This window comes from Bufo gargarizans, chromosome 7, assembly GCF_014858855.1.
Source record: "Bufo gargarizans isolate SCDJY-AF-19 chromosome 7, ASM1485885v1, whole genome shotgun sequence".
NCBI classification, from domain to species: domain Eukaryota; kingdom Metazoa; phylum Chordata; class Amphibia; order Anura; family Bufonidae; genus Bufo; species Bufo gargarizans.
The window spans coordinates 73635378-73653880 of NC_058086.1; the positions used below are offsets into that span (position 1 = coordinate 73635378).

Below are 18503 nucleotides of genomic sequence, written 5' to 3' on the forward strand. Positions count from 1 at the left end.
CCTACTTGTGTGGCAAGGGTGGACACAGACAGGAGAGGGCCCCTGTGCCAGACCAGCAAAAGGGCCCCTTGCTCTCAAACTGCTCATTATAGAGCCCCTCAATGGCTCTCTAGCCATCCACAGATGCCCGAGAATGAAAGTCCTTAGCTAAGTCCATTACATACAGTCTTACAGGCAGCAGAACTTTCAAGGTGACAGTGCCCCCCCCCCCCCCCCCCCCCCCCCATGGTATGTCCGCCCCTGATTTGTGGTTTCAGACACCTGCAGGAGGTCTTGGAAATTATTCCCTGCAGATACAGTGGTCCTCCTGGAAATGTAACAGCCAACTCTGTGTATGGTAATGTTAGTATCTATCTGTCTGCGTCTATCTATCTATCAATCTATTTCTCTACTCTATAAATTATAAACTATATTTCTACAATTATGTTTATATATAATTATATTTACAATTCTATATTTCTGTCAATATCCATATCTGACTTTTCTGTCTATCTCTCTGTTTAACATCTATCTCTCTATTTGTCTGTTTATTCATTGTCTATCTCATATATATATATATATATATATATATATATATATATCTTCTATCTATCTATCTCATATTTATCTATCTCATATCTATCTATCTAATGTATACTATCTATTTATCTGTCAATATATTTCTCAAATCTATAAATTATAATTCTACAAATTATAATCATATTTATAGTTCTATATTTCTGTCAATATCCATATCTGACTTTTCTGTCTATCTCTCTGTTATCTGACTAACATCTATCTCTCTATTTGTCTGTTTATTCATTGTCTAGCTCTCATATATCTATATATGTCTTCTATCTATTTATCTATCTATCATATGTATTATATCTATCTATCTCATATCTATCTATCATATGTATACTATCTATTTATCTGTCAATCTATTTCAAAACTCTACAAATTATAATCATATTTATAATTCTATATTTCTGTCAATATCCATATCTGACCTAACTGTCTATCTCTCTATTATCTTTCTACCATATACCACCTACAAATTGCTTAGAAAAAGCTCCCACGCAAAAAACTATTATCATCAATAGTTTCTTTATTAGACATCCATTAAGGTATATCATAAAACACATACAGGAAGACAGTAGTTCTGGTAGAAGCAAAGTGTTACAAATATATATATATATATATATATATATATATATAAAAAACAGAGAGAGCTCCAGACCTGGGTCAGTAATGAATTGATATTGCTGTATTATATGCATTAACACTTTTTTTCTCTCCCCCCTGCAGTTTGGTTGTGTGAGGTAGCCGTACTGGCTATTGTGTTCTGCTACATATGCTCTGTGTGCATTTTATATGGGCCTCACTCAACTGGAATTGCTATTGCTGTAGGTGGGGGGGGGGGGGGGGGGGATACTAGTCCCTGTGGTGGGTCTGGAGCTCTCTCTGTTTTTATATATATATGTTTGTAACACTTTGGTTCTACCAGAACTACTGTCTTCCTGTATGTGTTTTATGATATACCTTAATGGATGTCTAATAAAGAAACTATTGATGATAATAGTTTTTTGCGTGGGAGCTTTTTCTAAGCAATTTGTAGGTGGTATACGAATAACTCCATGCGGGATATTTATGATAGCAACTTTTTTGGTGTTTTATCTTTCTACCATCTATCTTTCCATTTGTTTATTGATATCTTTATTATCTTTCTATCTATCTATCTATCTATCTATCTATCTATCTATCTATCCATCCATCTGTCATTTATCTACATTCTATCTCTCAATCTGTTTATTATCTATGTGCACTTTCTGTCTATTTCTCTATTATCTGATCAGTTTTCTTTTTGAGGTCCTATTTAAGTGTCATCTCAATGATCCGTTGCCATATTCCTTCACATAAAGGAAGTTCACCATATCCCTTAGGGACAATTACGTGTAAACTGGATACTAAAATAAGAAAAGTGAGGGAAAGGTTATATCCTAATAAACTGTACACATCGAGCTTCTCATGAAGCTTGAAATAATTCCTGAAAACATCGTTGAGTAGGAGGAACAGCAGGGACTCCAGTCCTGGACGTCTCATTGTCTACGTACATGTGAAACACTGGAATCGAGTGAACAGGATTCTGTTTGTTATCAGATGAGGCTTCTGGGAAACGACTGGCGGCTCCGCAGGTTCAGTTCTCATTAGTTTTCTTTAAGGCCTGGAAATATCTGGATATTGTTAATCATCTATGGTCATTTTCTGAGGCTCATGTTGAAGCTCCTGGGCCCCAATACAAAATCTTTGATGGGCCTATTCATCTTGTGAACGAGAGGTCTTATATGGCAGAGGCACTTGCTAATTGCTGCCTCTGAACTTTCCTATTGTTACAGCCCCCAAAATCTTATCATCTAGCTGAGTCCCCCGTTTTTAGATTTATAGGGAGCCTGTCACTGTGGCATGTCCGTCCCTTTTATTTATCCTCTTCACCATTCACTTAAAGCGGTCACATGACACAATTCCTTTAAATTTGAGTCCTCTGAAGTAGGTATAGTAGGCTGCCTGGTTGGCATGCATTTAAAGGGGTTATATCATGAAATCAGACGCCATATAGCACATGACAATCTCTTTCTAACGGAGCTAGAACCAGCCCTGTACCTCACATGGATCCAGAGATCTCCACAGTCATTGCTCATTTATCTGCTAGATTTTCTTCAGACTGGCAGCTCGGAGAAGGGGGGGGGGGGGGGGGTCCTTTCTTCGGGACATGTCCTTCCTGCTGCTTTCTCCTTATAACTGGACAGATCTGAAAATAATAGAAGATGGAATTAATTCTGCTTCCTGGGAAGTTAGGCCTTTACAATCCCAAACAAGGCGTAAGGAGATCCAAAGACTGTAATGCCCATGGTCAGTCTGTACAACAGAACATCCCCAGTCCCTGCCTTTAGATGATCCGGAATGGCATTTTACTCCTGAAATAGTTTCTGCTTTTCCAGACCTTTGTTCTGGAATGACCTCCAAGGGAGCTGCTGATGGTTCGCTGAGAAATTCAACGGAGGGCCTGGAGGTGACGTTTCTGACTTTCCCTATAACTGTCATAGCTTCTAACAGTAGATACAGCTGATGACAGTTTAAGGATGGAACTGAGCATGTGCAACCACCTCAGCAATGTTACAGAGGTGGACGGTAAAATAAGCAGGTGAAGCTATATAAATACTTTTACTGAATAACTGTGACATAATGTACATGTGCTGGGTCAGCACACAGGACACATCGGTGGGATAATTAAGTACAGCAGGACTAATGGTGAATTCGGGATTTCATTGTATATTGACTGACAGGGTCACATGACAGGAGTGCCTGGGTCACATGACAGGAGTGCCTGGGTCACATGACAAGAGTCTAAGGCCTAATTCAGACAGCTGTCCCTGATTTACATTCTCAAAAAAACACACAGATGTCATTCTGGGGAACATATAGTTCAATAAATGAGTCTTGGACAGAAAATAGACAATGAAAAATGGACAAAAAAAAGTTAAAGGGGTTATTCAACCCCTATAATGACCCCCCTAATGCCGGGGGCCCTGCTCCCCGACACCCGCATCGCTCCTGATCCCTGCACCGCCACCGCTGCATCTGGCGACGGGGGGAGTAGCAAATAGCAGGTCGCAATGGGGTTGAGTCTCCCTAGTGTCACCCAAGAGGCTTATCCCCTTTGCGGTCTGCTATTGGCTGCCCCCACCCACGTTTTGATCAGCGGTGGCCATTCCGGGATCAAAAGTGATGCAGGCGCCGGGGAGTGGGGTAAGTATAAACTATATGAGGGGCCCGGGCATTAGTGGGGTCATAATAGAGGTTGGATAACCCCTTTAATGATGTTTCTCAGACATGAGCATTGAACCATTGATTTGAATGGGTCCCTCTGCAGTCTGATGCGCACATGGATGGAAAGTACCGTCCCATGAATCAGGCCTGAGGGTCCCATGACTGTTGCCATGTTTAGTCCTATTCAGTTCACCTATGGATGCATTAAACAGGATTAATCACAGCTATAAGTATTTTTGTGACCCAGACTACAACACCGGTATAAGAAAGCTATGTCGGCAGAATGTTACATACATGTATATTAAAAAAGTGTATGATTTTCTATTCTATAAGCAAAAAAATAAAATAAAATTTAAACATACGAACCAGACTACCCTTGTTTTGGCTCACTTAAGCCTCATGCACACGGCTGTGCCGTTTTTTTGCGGATCCGCAAAAAACGGAAGCCGTCCGTGTTGCCTTCCGCAATTTGCGGAATGGAATGGGCGCCGGCAATATAAATGCCTATTCTTGTCCGCAAAGCGCGGACAAGAGCAGGACATGTTATATTTTTTTAGCGGGGCCGCGGAATCTTTTTTGCGACCCCATTGAAGTGAATGGGTCCGGATCCGAGCCGCCAAAACGGCGGCTCGGATGCAAACCCAAACAACGGTCGTGTTCATGAGGCCTAAGTTGTATTTCTATGGCCTGATAATCATGGCATTACATATGAAAGCCTCCACTGCTTACACCTGTTGCACAAGCCTGACACAACCACAGAGCAGACCTCTTATCACAAGCTACAAATAACTCCACTTTTTTCAGTGAACTTTGGCTGGAAATCAATAAACCAATAAATGCGCTTGTGCTGAACACGTGTATTTAGAAAATGTTACTTTTGTGCACAAGGCTGAAAAACGATTGGTTTGCTAATATGGGTAATAACAAAAGTGTCATTTTGTATTTTAGATCTAATCTACATAAAAGAGTAACTTTGTAGACATATTACATTACTTATCTTGTACTGTTACTAATTTACAACTTGCCTTAAACTCGAGGGTTGCATTAAGAATTCTGCGTGCTTCAGAGCTGAAATCTCCCAGCATTCACTGCTTGCTCATTGCCTGTGTTAGATTCTGAGAAGCGTCCTCTTTCCACCAGACACTGCCAGATCCTATTATAATAAATGGGAATCTGGCGGTGCTTGTCCGTGTCTACATACGGTAACTTCTGTAGTTACTGGTGGGACAGGCTACTGGGTTTACCAAACTGAGATGTGAACTTAGCCTGAGTTTGTCATCTCTTTCCAGTAGTAACCTGCAGAATTATGAATGCAGCTCTGGACTAGTATTTATAAAATTACATGGTTGTTTTTCAAGGAAAGTTACTCAACTTTTTATGTTGATCTTTCCTATAAGAAAACATGCAAGATAATCATCCAGACATAGTGTTGCCTTAATGGATACCACTATGTAGAGTCCTTTTGACGTTTTCCGAAATACCCATGAACACATACTATAGAGCAGGGATGCTCGAACTGCAGCCCTCCCGCTGTTGTAAAAACTACAACTCCCACCATGGCCTGCTATAGGCTGATAGCTGTAGGCTGTCCAGGCATGCTGGGAGTTGTAGTTTTGCAGCAGCTGGAAGGCCGCAGGTTGGGCATCCCTGTTATAGGGTATATACATCTGGGATTTCTGCCAGGTTGATGTTCATTTACTGTGTATGTAGCTCTGTATTTCTAGGCAAAATGCCAAATGAATGAATTGCAAGAAGTTATATATTAGCAGACAGTATGCAAATAACGGTATCCAGCATGGAGCTGATCTTAATACTCTACTGGCTGCAAACACATTGCATTGATATAGTGATGCTGACAAAAGCAAAATCATTCTCAGGCCTCGTGCGTGTGGTTGTGTCCGTGAAATATGGATCCGCAAAACTGGGCTAGCTTCAAAGTGTTCATTAAACCTGCTGTTTAATTTATGGAAAGGCCACACTGATCTGCAATGGCCCCATAGGAATAAATGGCTCGGCCTGCTATCAAAAGAGAACAATTGGACAGTACACTGAAGAAAAATGCAGTCGTCTGCATGAGCCCTAAGCCACCAAATGCCATTTCGACAAATGAAGTGTTCCAGGAGTAAGCGAGAAACTAAGATGAGACGTGGTTGGTGACGCCGTGTGACTCAGAGAGCGGCTGTGTGGTTTGCAGGCTCAACACGCAGTGTGTATACTGATAAACCTTGTGAAATCCATAGACATAAAATGAAAAATGGATAAAAAGAGAGGGCACTTACCATGTGCCATTATATGATCTATGCCTTCTTACGGGGGGAGAGGGGCCCCTTAAGCCATCAGAATCTGGATGCCACTGCAATCTTTTTATTGCTACATGTTATTTCACAGCGTGATCCAGTAGTATAAGAAAAGTTCAATAATAGGAGAAAATTGTAGTTTCTTAAAGGGGTTATCCAGGAATCAATAAGGATGACCCATCCTCAGGATCAGCTGTTTCCGAGAGTTGCTGCTCTCCCTGGAGCTCTGGTGAACGCAGGCAGCTTTCCAAGCACAGCGCCGTACATGGTATAGTGACCGTGTTTGGTATTGCAGCTCAGCCACATTGGCTTGAATGAGGCTGAACTGCTCGTAGGCCATGTGATCGATGTACGGTGATATCACATGGCCCAGGAAGAGGCCGCAGTACTCATGGCGCACAGACCTATTGTAATAGCTGATCGATGAGTGTCCCAGGTGTCAGACCTCCGCCGATCTGATATTAATAATCTATCCAGAGGATAGGTCATCAATGTAAATTCCCAGAAAACCCCTTAAAATTCAAAGAACTGCTGTGTTGCCCATTTTTCTACACTGAGCTATAGAAGAACTTTCACATTTGTCAAACCTTTTCTCTCTACTCTATAATTATGGTCTATAAAGTTTTCAGTTGACATGACAGCTTTGAGGTCAAAAGTTTGCAGCAGGTATTCAGGAGCCGCATATCCTGTTAGACAGAAGTTTCTAAAATTGGGGTTGTCTTGACTGTAATGTATATTATGTCGCAGTAACCACAAAAGGAAGGCAATGAATATAAAATAATAATTTATAGAATATAAAATAAGCGTCTCAGTTGTAGCAATGGTATCGGACTCTTGAGTCCAGAATTGCACAGTTAAAGAATTTGCGGCACTGCTTTTAAAGGGGTTGTCAGGGTTCAGAGCTGGACCCGGACATTCCTCCATTTTCACCCAGACAGCCCCCCTGACTTGAGCATCAGAGCAGTGCTTGCTCCGATGCTCTCCTTTGCCCTGCGCTAAATCGCGCAGGGCAAAGGCATTTTCTGGAGTTCCGCCCAGCAGTGAGCCCGGTGACGTCACCGGCACTGATGGGCGGGCTGTCCTAGCCTGTAAAACGCCTAAGGCAGCGCTAAAGACCGCCCATCAGAGCCGGTGATGTCACTGAACACACTGCTGGGTGGAAGCTTCCACCCGGCAGTGTGTTATGGCAAATAAAAGAGCCCTTGCCCTGCGCAACAGCGCAGGGAATGGGAGCCCATCGGAGCATGCTCTTGTCAGAGGGGTGGACTCACTTTTGTGAGATACTGTATATCTCAAGTTCTGTGATTCTTTCCAATGGAGATACTTTTTATAGTGTGAAAATCCATGAGAATGACAGTCCCATGTGACAGTCCTATGTAAATATGATTTCTATGTAGCTATAGTCCAGTTGTCAAAGCTGAGCGGGCACTAACTGCTCATATCAAACGCCCATATGTGCCTATGTGCCAATACACTATGTGTTCACAAAGTCTGCACACCCCATCTTATACAAAAGAAAAATCTTTATTTAAGCAAGTATGTAGATATAGACATTTAAAAATCTCATATGCAGAAAGTGCATTAAAGTCCCTGGGCACAAGATTACATATTAACCTACAAATTCCTAATTCGTTACATGATCAAAATGGATGATTGACAGCTTTATTCCTATGCTGTGTAAAGGGAGAAAGCTGCCAATCAGTGGCAGGGGAGCCGGAAGCTGGATTTAGCATGCAGGTCCAGCTGGAGGCTTTTGAGAAAACTAAAGCACCAAAAATAAAAGTGACCCTGTGCTGTAATAACGCCCCTGTCACTAGTTAGATAGGGCAGCATAAAACTGGTGACAGATTTATTTTAAAAATGCATTTAATAGAAGAACGCAAAGTTAAAATTGAGCTGTTGCACATGGCTTACTACTCTGACATCTAATTCCATCAAGGTTTGTGGTCCATTATAGCCACATCTATAAGGGAAAACGCTACCTTGGGGTATAGGCATTCTGTGCTCTTAAGGGTTGTGCACATTATTATTTTTTAATTCCGTAAACCGCCTGGAGGCCCAATAAAATAATAGATCATTTACACTTAACATCCCAGGCCCCTCCGATCCAGAGTGGCGGCTCCATCCTATCTCGCGGCAGCAGCCAGTGATGTATTTTTGTGGTTGTAGCAGTGATGTCCCATACACCACTGCAGCCTATCGCTGTCCTCTGCAGTTACATACCATACACTGCTGAGGCCAGTTATTGGCTGCAGAGGTATTCAGGATATCACTGCTACAGCCACAACAATATGCCACTAGCTGCAGTCTGGATATAGGATGGAGCAGCAGGACTGGATCAGAGGGGCTTAAGTGTAAGTGATTTTATCATTCTATCAAGCCCCGGGCAGTTTCCAGAAATAAAAAAAAATGACGTTGACAACCCCTTAAATAGGATAAAAGTCAACTGCTGTTTGGAGTGATCTAAATATCATCGGTCATTAGACTGACCACCACCCTAGGCAGCTCAGTTACTAATCCAGTACCATCACCCTGATTTTAATGATGACAGATACCAGTGGTTTGAGGGTCTAAAATTAGATATTCCAGCTTTCCAAAGAGGACAGAGGTTGAGATGAAGCCCTAACCACAGCTGTTTATCATTTTTTTGTGAAATTATTGTCCAGTAATTCCAGATTAGTTACTGATATAGTTATCTTCTGTGAAAAATTAAAGAATTGAATGCCAGTTTGAGTGAGTCACTGAATTGAGGAACACATTGGTTGTTTTTTGTCAAGAGGAATTTGTGGGAGCAGCTCATGGATCACACTCGAGAATTCCTTGAAGAGTGGCAAGACATTCCACCCATGTATGATTGCCAGTTATACTGAAAGAAAATACATTATGTTCTAACTATGTTTTGGGCTATCAGGGTCTAGGAGCTCTTCCACCATCTTGTGCACCTAATGGCCTCTACTACCTAATCTCCGTGATCCTATCTATCCATAAAGAGAAGAAGAGGTGACCTTCCATGTCTGTAGCGTTCTCTTAGATGTTTCAAGAAGTTGTCTTCATAATTCCCATAGAGTTTAGTGGAAAAAGCCACATGAATGCATAGGCACCTTCTATATTTGGCTGTGATACAGGGAGGGCTAGCGCTATGTGGGATGATGCTCTATTTGTTACCATTTGAGGGTCTTGCCCCCACATAATGCTGCCATACAGTCCACAAATAATACTACAATAGAGTGACCAATTAGATTAGATAGCATTCTGCAGCTCATACTGTATCTCTGTTGGCTAAATTGAGCATCCTGAATGGGTAGGGGAAAAATGATGGTGCCAGACTCTTCTGGCAGTGGCTTGTCCCCTTCAAGTACAAAAGGATCGAGCAGTTGAAATTCATCTGCCCGATCCTTAATGGCGAGATTGTTTTCAGGTTATAATGGAAATAGCTTCCTGGCATGAAGTTATTCATATTTTATTAAGCAATGTGAATTATAACTCTCAGAAATCACAGATTTCAAAAATGAGATTGACACACCAATTAAATAATGAAATAACGCTTAGCTGGTAGTCATCTGATCTGCTGTCGCTTCCTGGGGAACGCTGTGGAAATCTCATGTGATCTCAGTAGTCTTGCTTAATAACTTGGCCATGAGAATGTCAAGAACATTTACATTTATGATTGTTTATTCATGTCAATACCTGGACGACATTAAATTAGGCCGTATGGACAATGTTGACATATGTCCCTTCTAAGTTTTTATGAGTGTTGGCACTGTAACTTAAAGGGGTTGTCCAGGGTGCAGATAACTGATGACGTACCATCAGGATAGGTCATCAGTATCCGATCTGAAAGCTGTTGGAAAGGGCTGTGGCAGGTACTATATCTTCTTATGGAGAATGCCTTAATCAGCGTGCGGAGGTTTATAGGCCATAAATGCTTCTCTGGAATTCTGGGAAGAAGGTATGCAAATGAGCTCTCAGAAAGCTGTGGCTGTGGCGCTCATGCAAGCATTGCGCTCTCTTCGATGTTTACCTGCACGCCTTCTCCCTTGTGGAGTTGCAGTGCAATTACAACTTCTACTTCCATTCACTTTAATGGGGTTGTGCCCTTTTCTGGGGGGAGGGGTTTGATGAACCCCCTCTTGCTTGGTGCTGGGGAAGCATATTTACCTTCTCCCCGGTGCTGCGTCCCGACTCCTTCTCATCCTCCGCCACAGCTTCTCCGCTCAGCTCACAAGATGTAAACTTCTGCTTTGACGCCACTGCAGCCAGCTATATTTAAAGTGTCTTCTGCAAGGTGTGCTCTGTTACTGACCGCTCTAACTAGGACATTGCCAGACTTCTGAATATAATCTCTGTCTGTGACCTGTATAGATTGCGCTGGCAATAGACTCACAATTGGCAGGATCCCTTGGCAAAAGTCTAATGTCTATGGCCAGCCGTAGGGTGCAGATGGAACAGATATGTGCCAATATTCTACCCCTGGCAGTCATGGAGGGTCGCTGCCTCAGCCTAATAGCTCTTACATGATACAGCCATATGTTGAATGCTTTTCTAGGAGTGAAATGTTCTGTATTTGTGCTTTCTGAGTCACGTCACATTTGTTCTACTCTTTGACCCATTTCATCTGTTGCATCATTGCCACCGCTGTGATCAGGACCCTGATGTTTTGTTCATGTCTATGAGGCCATAGCATAAGAGACGTGCATTCAGATGGCTATCACATGTAGAAATCTTAATTTTGTCAACCCACATCCTAAGTATAAATGTCATTTATATCCATACAAGATGGTATAACAGCCCGAAACGTACCAATGTGGTTTCATGGTATACAACCAAATAATGGAGGTTTCTCTGGAATGGCATTGGATATCTGTTCATGGCAGACTGGTTGGCAGTCCCTGTGTGTCACAATACTCTTAACAGGGAATCTGTCACCAGCGACCTCACTATCCAGCTGTCTGCATAGACACATAGCTGTGCTTCACCTGATTAAAACGCTGTTTTTCTACTGTTGATCAGAGGATCCATTCCCGAGTTATCACACCTTTTCCTAATATGCAATGTAAGCCTTTAGTGCAATGAGGGCGTCAGCATTGCTCTTGTTGCACCCAAGCTCCACTCATTGCAGTGGCCGGCCCATCCCTCGCTGCTTTGCCACTGCCTGGCCCTGTCAATCAAAGCAACGATTAAGGGGCTGGCCACAGAAAGGAGCTGCCCTTGGGTGCTACAAGAGCAATAGTGACGCCCTCATTGCACCAGAGGCCTAATATGCTTATTAAGAAAACATTTCATAACTTGGTATTGGAGCTTCGGTTCAACAAAAGAAAAACAGGGTTTTAATCATGTGAACCACATCTATGTGACTATGCAAACGCCTGGATAGGGAGGTCGCTGCTGACAAATTCCCTTTAACTATAGAATCAGATGCAAACACAATGATGATATGCAATTTTTTGTAATCTGTATTCTGGGGCTTATCAAGTGACACACATCACATATTACACATTGCAATAGAACAGAGGGAAATAGAGAGTGTTAAAGGGAACACATGGAGTCTGATCTGCAGGCAGCAGGTTATAGAGCAGGAGGAGCTGAGCAGATTGATATATAGCTTGGTGGTAAAGATTCAGTATAACTTTCATATCATTTTATTCATTTAATTCCTGCTCTTTCTAAATTTAGGAGTCCAGTAGGCGTTTCTACTCAGTGCTTGACAGCTAACTCTATATGCACATATAATCACTGGACTAAGCAGAGATTTAAAGGGCAGATGGCATCAAGATTTACCCTATTAAACCAGTCATAATGCCTCATAGGTCTGATGCGGCTGGTTAAAAGCATTCCTTTCTTCCCCTGATCCATTGACGCATTTTGGAAAAATTGCTGTTTTTTTAAAATCTGCAAATTAGGAATTAAGTGCACTGAGGGTGGGTCCTCTATTCTACTTCCCTAGTGGGCACTCCTCCTTCCGCTAAATTAACAGGGCAAGGCATCCGGGTGGAGGAGGAATGTCCAGGGAAGCAGACTGGAGGGCCTCGTGAATGTATGTCCTAATTTGCATATTTTTTAAAACAAAAAACACTTCTTAAATGCAGCAACAGATCCTGGGAAGAAATGTTTTTAATAAGCAAGGTCAGCCCTACCAGACACTGTGACTGGTTGAATAGGCTATATTAGGCGTATTTTAGGCGCAGATGGCGGTGCAACAGTTAGTTGCACCGCAATCTGCGACTACTCCCAGCTCACACCGGATCTAATAAAGTGGGTGTGGCGTGGTTGGAGAAGGGGACAGGCCGGCTAGCCCGCCTCATTCACCATTTCCTACGCCTGTTTCAGCCGTAGAAAATGGTCTCAATGTAAGAGAGCTCAGAAGCTGTCTTACATTTAGAACTAGAGGAGGATGGAGAGGCCGTCGCCTCTTTATAACTTTGGCGGGTCCACCACCAGCTTAGGGGTTTATTAAGACCGGCGTTTAAATAAATGTGCCCCTATATATCAATCTGCTCAGCTCCTCCTGCTCTATTACCTGCAGATCAGACATCATGTTCAAAATGACAGGTTCCCTTTAAGAAATCTGATGACTGTATCACTCTACCCTCCTTTGACAAACATAATGAATTTGATATATTCTCAGCTCCACTAATATCATTACATCATACTTTACCTTGCAATAGTCATTATCACGGAAATTACAGTTACTGGAAAGCTGGTAAAGTATGTAGGATGGGCACTTACGTAATCTCGCCAGCACTCTGTCCATGACATTGTCCATAATGATATACCAATGACTTCTGCAGTCTCAGCAGCCTGTTGCATTTGCTGGAGAACCCTATATATTTAGTCACCAAATGACATCAATTTTCAGTCAATTTTTAATAAACTCTTTGCTCTTTTCCAGGAAACAGCAGCAACGATGGTAGACACAGAGATACCATTTTGGGGGATGAATTTTGGCATGAACACTGTAGACCTCTCTGGTTATGAGAACCATTCCCATGACTTTGACATTAAGCCATTTGCAACCGTGGACTATACAAGTATTTCTACTGCCCACTATGAAGACATTGTAGAAGATAAGAACTTCCTGTGCCGAAATGACCAGATGGACGCTGATTATAAGTATGACCTGAAACTACAAGACTGCCAAAGTATGCAGACTCATTCCATGTTCATCATTGTTCTTTGGAGTCTTGTACAAGTACCTTTATGCTATCCAGTGTACAGTTTATGCATACTCAGCTTTCATGTCCTTCAGACCTAAAATGTGTCAATAAGTTAGCTAACAGGAACGAATGTTGAAACCGAATGGTTTTGGTGGTTTACAGGGGCAGAAGTCTAGACTGGATGGTTATGTTGGGTCACAAGGGTGAATATCTACACTGGATGCTTATGCTGAGCTGGTCTTTGTGGAAAACTAGCATACTTGATCTGACTTATTTCAGTCACCATTGTAACTGTTTCATTCATGATATAATTTCTATAATTGATGACTGTAAAAATTACCTAAATGATACCCATGTTAAAATTATCCTCATGTATATAGTCCCATGAGACACCATGTTCCTGTCCTTCATATCTTCTGCAGGACAGAAAAGTGTATACCTGCGGTAATGTATCACCAGTGGCGTAACTAGAAATGACTGGGTCCCACAGCAAATTTTTGAGTGGGCCATCCTAAGAAACTTCTTCCCAACCCCCTCCTACCATGCAACCCCCACTCCTGTGGCTAGTCAAGATCACTCTCTCACACCAGGATCGGCAGCCGCTCCGTCGGTTTCCTATATACTATATGTCATGTCACTGTATATAATGTAATTGTATAATACTGTTGAGGGGTCCCTGACAATAAAATCTTTTAGTCCTCCTCCTGGGTGAGCCCCTTTAGAGGTCAGGCCCCGAAGAAGCTGCTTCCCCTGCTTCCACTATACGCCCCTGTATATCACCCATGTAATAAGCCAGTATGGACCATGCACAGTGCATCTGAGCAATAGATTTGGTGTATAAGCCTTATACGTCAAATGTGTCCCTAGTGCTCCATTCACACAACAGAGGCCAAAAGAGTCTCATTTGGTTTTTATCATGCTGGTATATATATTGCTCTACATTGTTCTAGTGTATAGGAAAATGCAACTGCTTTTATAGAAAGCGGACTACCGCAAAAATGATGCTGTGTTGTATACGTTTTCTTACAATTGTGGTGTGCAGTAGCATATGTCTTAGCCTTCTGTTGGAGGTATAGCATACTTACCAACATTATAGTTGGCCAATTCAGGACATTTAAAGGGGTATTCCAATTACATGAAATTGATGACCGCCCCAAGATAGCTCATCAGTTTGACATTGGTGGAGGTCCAGCTGTCCACACCAGAGCTAGTGTGAGAGCTGCGTTCTCTTCAATGTTCTCCTGCACGCCGTCTACATTGTAGTGGCGCGAGGTTACCGAGAGTCGGACCTCCACCAATCTTATATTGTTGATATTGATGACCTATCCTGAGGATAGGTCATCAATATAACTAAAATGGAATACCCCATTAAAGCCCCAAACCCATCCAAGACTTCCCAATTATTTTTGGCATTGAACAGCCTGAATTTGTTGGAACTGTCTCTGAAATTAGGGAAATCGCTGCAAATTGGGGACTGCTGGCAACTCTGGGTTGAAATTTGTGAAATCTTCCAAAAGTATACCTTAAATGGAAAGCTCGAATCCAGAGTGCTGAACCTTTTATAAATGTTGTATGTTGGTATGGTCATTACTTTGTTAATTGTGATTCTATAATGTTTTCATTATTATATTTACATATATTTACTGTGAGTGTGAGGAAGGTCACCTTTCAGTATGCATTGCCTTCTCCTAAAATTGTTTGACCCCACAAAATGGCTGCCTTTCTGTAACTTACGCACAAGTGTGACATTTACTTTAACTTTTTTGTTTTTAACCTCAGACACAATAAAATTGGAGCCTCCTTCTCCGCCTTACTATTCAGACAAGTCACAGTCATATAACAAATCTCAGGACGAGGCCTCTAACTCCTTCATTGCCATAGAATGCCGCGTGTGTGGTGACAAGGCCTCAGGCTTCCACTATGGGGTCCATGCATGTGAAGGCTGTAAGGTAACATATTTTAGTTTCTTCTATGACAGTACCCTTAATATTATGATGTGTGACATTCAAAGTGTCATTAATTAGACATTTTTGGAAACCTTCTGGTTTAATATTATAATATTAATATTACATGCGTGTAGTACCTAGAAGAGCTACCAGACAACTAGATAGCCCAGCTGTTTCACCAAAGAAATGGCCGTGTCGATTGGTTGATCTGAGGTCTGAGGCATTGGATGCTTCAACTTACCATGGCCCAAGAAAGACCATTATAAGCTGAAAATATTGTATACTGAGGCCATTGTACCTTGAGAGACTACTGTATTTCCTATGCCATCTACTTGGTTGTGATGATGTTGTGGCCAGCACAGTCTTCACCTGGCATTTAGTCAAATGAAACTTTTATGGAATCGGTTGTGGTACTTGAATGTAGCCCAAAGGAGAATTCATGTTTTTGCAAAAAGTTAGGTCTTATTCACATGTGCATAATTCACAATGGCCTGCACACATAGAGCACATGGACCCAGAGAAGTAGGTGGTCCTAGTCCGAGAAGCTTAAGACATTAACTTTTCTGCACTATTTCCCATGCACTATTCTGAACGGTATCTCACAGAACACAAACCTGGAGACCACTGGAGTCTCCTACGGTTGCCAGGTCCATATCCTACATGGCCATCTGACCTATGGCTGCAAAGTGGAGTATTTTAATATACATGTCTGAATATTAGTGGGTTTACACAGGGCAATAGTCGGGCTCGTTATCGTGAACAAATGTTAGAACAAACTTGGTCCCAATAATAGGCAGATGTAAAGGTGCTGCATGAACAAGCAAATCAGGCGAAATGATTGTTCAGATGGACATCCAAATCATCATTTCTGGGCAGCCTGATCGTGCTTCGTAAACAGCAATTTGCTGTATAGAAAAAAATAATCTCTATAAGAATATCAGTAGCCATAGATCGTTCCTGGTCGGTCCCTTTAAATGCCCCTAAAAGCCTTACACTTTAAGGAACTTGAAAATTAAGATGGTGATGTGATGGTCCTAAACATAAAAGCCTTACAGTTTTGTTACCTGAGGAGAAAGTGAAATTAAGCAGCGACTGAAGTTTTTTCATTTTGAGGTCACTAATGTTCTGTACTGTATTATTCAGCACTTTATTACTGCAGTCTCCTAATTTCATCTTCTTCCAATAACAAAGCTAAATCTTGTGTGGTCCCAGCCTGGTGACCTCCTGTAATTCACTTAGATTTGTGTTGTAAACAGTAGGGAAATTAAATTCAGCTCTTTTACACTGTTGACTGCACTAGACAATGTTTTGGCTGTCGGCAACACGGAATACGTAAAATGCAGAATAACTGAATTGAATCTTGCTGTCAATATTAAGCTCACATTAGCTAATAAAAGGTTTTGAAGTGGATAAATGACCATAATAAAAGCAGATATTTTTCTGCAGGAAAATTATGTTTATTAAATGTCTTTTAGTGTTTAGTTATATTAGAAGTACCCACTGAAATATTCATATTCTGAGTCATCAAACAATGCTCTGAACAAAAAACAACTAGTAGTTTGTTATAATTTATATTGATATTCTACGATTTATGGTTCAGTAAATGCATTATAGTAAATAGGAACCCAGACAGAAACTAAACCAAAGTGCAACACAGCATTGTTATAATCCAGTCTTTTACACATTTTGCTTTCTTTCTTTATAGTTCCATTTGTTTTGTTCTGTGCAAAATACCCCAAAATCCTCTAGCTGGAAACTATCAGCAAGCTGCCTTTGTTATATCAGTTATTTTTAATATATGTCCCTATTAACTTGATTGCAACATGATGAACTCTTTGGCATAGACTGTTCTTGGATTAACTAAAACATTAAAAGGGGTCGTCTGGGATTTTCATATAGGTGGCCTATCCTCAGGATAGGTTATCAATATCTGATCTGTGGAGGTTGACTTCCAGCATCTCCACTAATCAGCTGTTTGAAGAGGCTGCGGTGCTCCGGTGAGTGCTGTGACCTCACAGCATACCGAGAACAGTGCCGTACATTGTACTGTATAGTCGCCGCACTTGGTATTTTACCACAGGCCCCTTCATTTGAATCAGAACGACCTGCCCCTAGGCCATGTGACCGTTGAAAGGGACATCACAGGCTTAGGAAGGCTGATTGGCGGGGGCGTCAGCCTCCAACCAATCAGATATTGATGACCTATCGTGAGGATAGGCCATTAATTTCAAAATCCCGGCCTACCTCTTTAATAATGAAGACAAGTAGAATGTGTTCATATGTTAATCATGATTAATATATGGAATATTTTCTTTATCAATTGTGTGTGGCTTCATCAGTCCTGGCTGTTCACACATGCAAAAATAGAATAAAGATACAGCAACAATAAGATCTGTCAACAGCAGTTAGCCAGTATGTTGACAAATTCCCAGTAGCAGCAGGTTATTTATAGACTGCACAGAGTAAGACCAGAAATGAAAACCAGTTAGAAAATACATGAAAAATTGTAAAAATTTATTAAAAGTACAAAATTTCAAGTTGCTGGATTTTATATTTGATGACGATATGACATGGCGGAAATAATCTATACTTCTTATTCTCAGTCTGACGTGTTAACAAAATTACAACGAACTAAAATCACAACACAATTCCTGATTTTGTTTCTGCAGGGATTCTTTAGAAGAACAATTCGATTAAAGTTAATTTATGAACGATGTGAGCTCAACTGTCGTATCCACAAGAAAAGTCGGAACAAATGTCAGTACTGCAGGTTCCAGAAGTGTCTGTCTGTTGGGATGTCTCATAATGGTGAGTTTGTTGGTTCACTTCTGAATACTATATACAGTTGTGTTGAAAATAATAGCAGTCAGACATCACTAACCTGATCAATCACAGTTTTTGGTAGAAATGATATTTCTACTTGGCAAATAATTTACTCTCAGGTGTAGTAGAGTAATAGAAACCCAACAGTCATGACATGCATGCTGCTGATTCTCTGTAATTCAATCACTTATTGAAATGTTCAAAATAAAAGCAGTGTAGAGTTCAATGAGTCATTCATTCTTTGAAAAACAGGTGGCAATTATTGCCCTTATTTAAGGAAAGAAGGCAGCAAATGTTGTACATGCTGGTTACAGTGCATTTCTCTCTGAAATTCTGAGGAAAATGGGTTGTTCCAGACATTGTTCAGAAGAACAACATACCTTAATTAAAAAGTTGATTGGAAAGGGGAAAAAATATAAAGAAATGCAGAAAATGATAGGCTGCTCAGCTAAAATGATCGCAAATGCTTTAAAACG

General features: G+C 41.3%; 1 protein-coding gene across 1 annotated transcript in view; it reads left to right on the forward strand.

The window, feature by feature from the left end:
• LOC122944170 (peroxisome proliferator-activated receptor gamma-like) overlaps window positions 1-18503 on the forward strand; it is a 50675-nt gene that overhangs the window by 18315 nt on the left and 13857 nt on the right. Inside the window, exons 2-4 of the mRNA XM_044302401.1 lie at window positions 12994-13243; window positions 15038-15207; window positions 17874-18012. Of these exons, the coding sequence (XP_044158336.1) occupies window positions 13009-13243; window positions 15038-15207; window positions 17874-18012 (544 nt within the window). The 5' untranslated portion in view covers window positions 12994-13008. The remainder of the gene's footprint in view (window positions 1-12993; window positions 13244-15037; window positions 15208-17873; window positions 18013-18503) is intronic.